This window comes from Scaptodrosophila lebanonensis, unplaced genomic scaffold (assembly GCF_003285725.1).
Source record: "Scaptodrosophila lebanonensis strain 11010-0011.00,11010-0021.00 unplaced genomic scaffold, SlebRS2 tig00000096-arrow-pilon, whole genome shotgun sequence".
Taxonomy (NCBI): Eukaryota; Metazoa; Arthropoda; class Insecta; order Diptera; family Drosophilidae; genus Scaptodrosophila; species Scaptodrosophila lebanonensis.
The window spans coordinates 4,070,267-4,072,034 of NW_022060567.1; the positions used below are offsets into that span (position 1 = coordinate 4,070,267).

The 1,768-nt window shown below is 39.7% G+C and overlaps 1 protein-coding gene across 1 annotated transcript; it reads left to right on the top strand.

Annotated features, from left to right (window-relative positions):
• The first annotated feature begins 445 nt into the window (after positions 1 to 445).
• LOC115627637 (general transcriptional corepressor trfA-like) lies at positions 446 to 1,275 on the top strand. The gene is made up of 2 exons (XM_030523372.1): positions 446 to 1,046; positions 1,106 to 1,275. The coding sequence occupies exon 1, from the start codon at positions 480 to 482 to the stop codon at positions 966 to 968; it is 489 nt and encodes a 162-aa protein (XP_030379232.1). The 5' UTR covers positions 446 to 479; the 3' UTR covers positions 969 to 1,046; positions 1,106 to 1,275.
• Positions 1,276 to 1,768: the final 493 nt, after the last annotated feature.

Genomic DNA, 1,768 nt, shown 5'->3' on the forward strand with positions numbered 1-1,768 from the left:
GCAGCGTTTTGGGGGTTGCTGCTGTGGTTGCCAACGACATGGCCATTTTTTTGGATTGTCCAAAACGCCACCAAAATACCAAGAACGTGCCCCACTATCCTGCAGCCTGCCCAAACCTTCCACTCGCGCCTGTTAATTTGATTTGCGCGCTTTGCAATTGAACAATAATATTGTCATCAGGGTGTCAGGGATGCCAAAAAGCGGGCGTAACCAATTGTTATTTAATTATGCATTTGCCGTCTACAAAGCACTGTCATCAAAAGAACAAACAACAAGCGAGCAGTAGTAGGAGCAGTGTCAAATGTCAAATTTTGACCGACACACCTTAGGAGTCTGCGTCACACTTGACAGTCCCAAGGCACAGAATACTGGCGACAAATTGCAAGACTCATTCAACTTTTCAGAATAATTAAAAAAAGAGAAAAAAACCTGAACAGCCCTTCCGCAGTATAGACAATCTTAAGAACTTCAACGCCAAGATGTGGGCTAAGAAATGGGAGCAGGTTCTAGATCTTGAACCGGAGTCACAGTTAGAAGAAGCCAACGGGCAAGAGGAATTACCAGAGCAACAAAATGCCGGGAAAGGAGAGGGAAATGAGAAACATATTGAAGCGAGGGATGCAATATTTAAGCAACAGAATAAGCGCGAGCAAGAAACCGAAAAGAATCATGTAGAAAATGTAAAAGAACCTAAAGATTTGGAGCCGGAACAAGATCAACCATTGGAACAGGCTCAACAGACAACTCAGGCCACTCTGGCCACCCAGGACATCCAGGAACCTCAGTCCGACCCGCAACTAAGTGAGGAGCATGAGCGCAGAATGATTAATGTAATTCTGGATTTGATTGAGCGCTTGTTGAATGATATAGAGCGCAGCTTGCAGCAGATGGATGAACGTATTGAGCGATTATTTCTGGAGCCCATCGCAACTCATCGCAACCGCCGCAAATGGTCGCCAGGCAATTAAGAATATTTACTTAAAAATTATTATATATTAGAACAACACTTGCAACATTTGATAAGACTGGATTTTAAATTCATGGCGGTAGCTATCTTTCTCTATAATTTATAATGCTTAAAGCTTATCCCCCATATCTCTCACAGATGAACCTCTTTATCCCCTTCATAGCAGAATCCAGGGGAGAAATTTAATGCAGTTGCAAAATACAATGCTTAATGTTTATTTAAAAATCTTTAAAGAACTCATGAAATCCACTTTCGTATTGTATTGTTTCTATATTCTGTATTGTTGCCTTGTTTCAAAATAAAAATTGTTATGCCCCGAGCCTTTTAAAGCGTGTGCTCGAATGGTGAAAAGATATGCTATACTCAGAACTGCCTCTGCATACGCAAACAAGAGTTAACCAACGTCTGGCAAACGCCATGCTATAGATACATATCTGCACAGAATGTCCGTCTGTATGAACACCGTTAACTTTTAAAGCATATCAGCTAGGGACACCAAGCTCCGTATGTAGACGCAAGCATGTTTATTACAAACTAGCATCATTATTTTATGTCACTTATTTGTTTATAAGTTTTCTAAAGTCCCTCACTGAATGAAGCATACAATATAAACTGTATTGCTTATTATAGTATATATATAGTATACATATAAATACATATGTATATTATATATTATAGCTCGCTCTACTACAATGATCTACTCTTTTTACAGTTCGAAATATTAATCGGATACGATTTCATAAAGCATTGCATCCGCCAAACTCTGCATTTGAAGTGAAGGCCATATCCAAACCGTGTTTA

What these genes read in the sequence shown, in the direction of transcription:
- LOC115627637 (XM_030523372.1), top strand. Translation starts at nt 480, where the DNA reads ATGTGGGCTAAGAAATGGGAGCAGGTTCTAGATCTTGAACCGGAGTCA.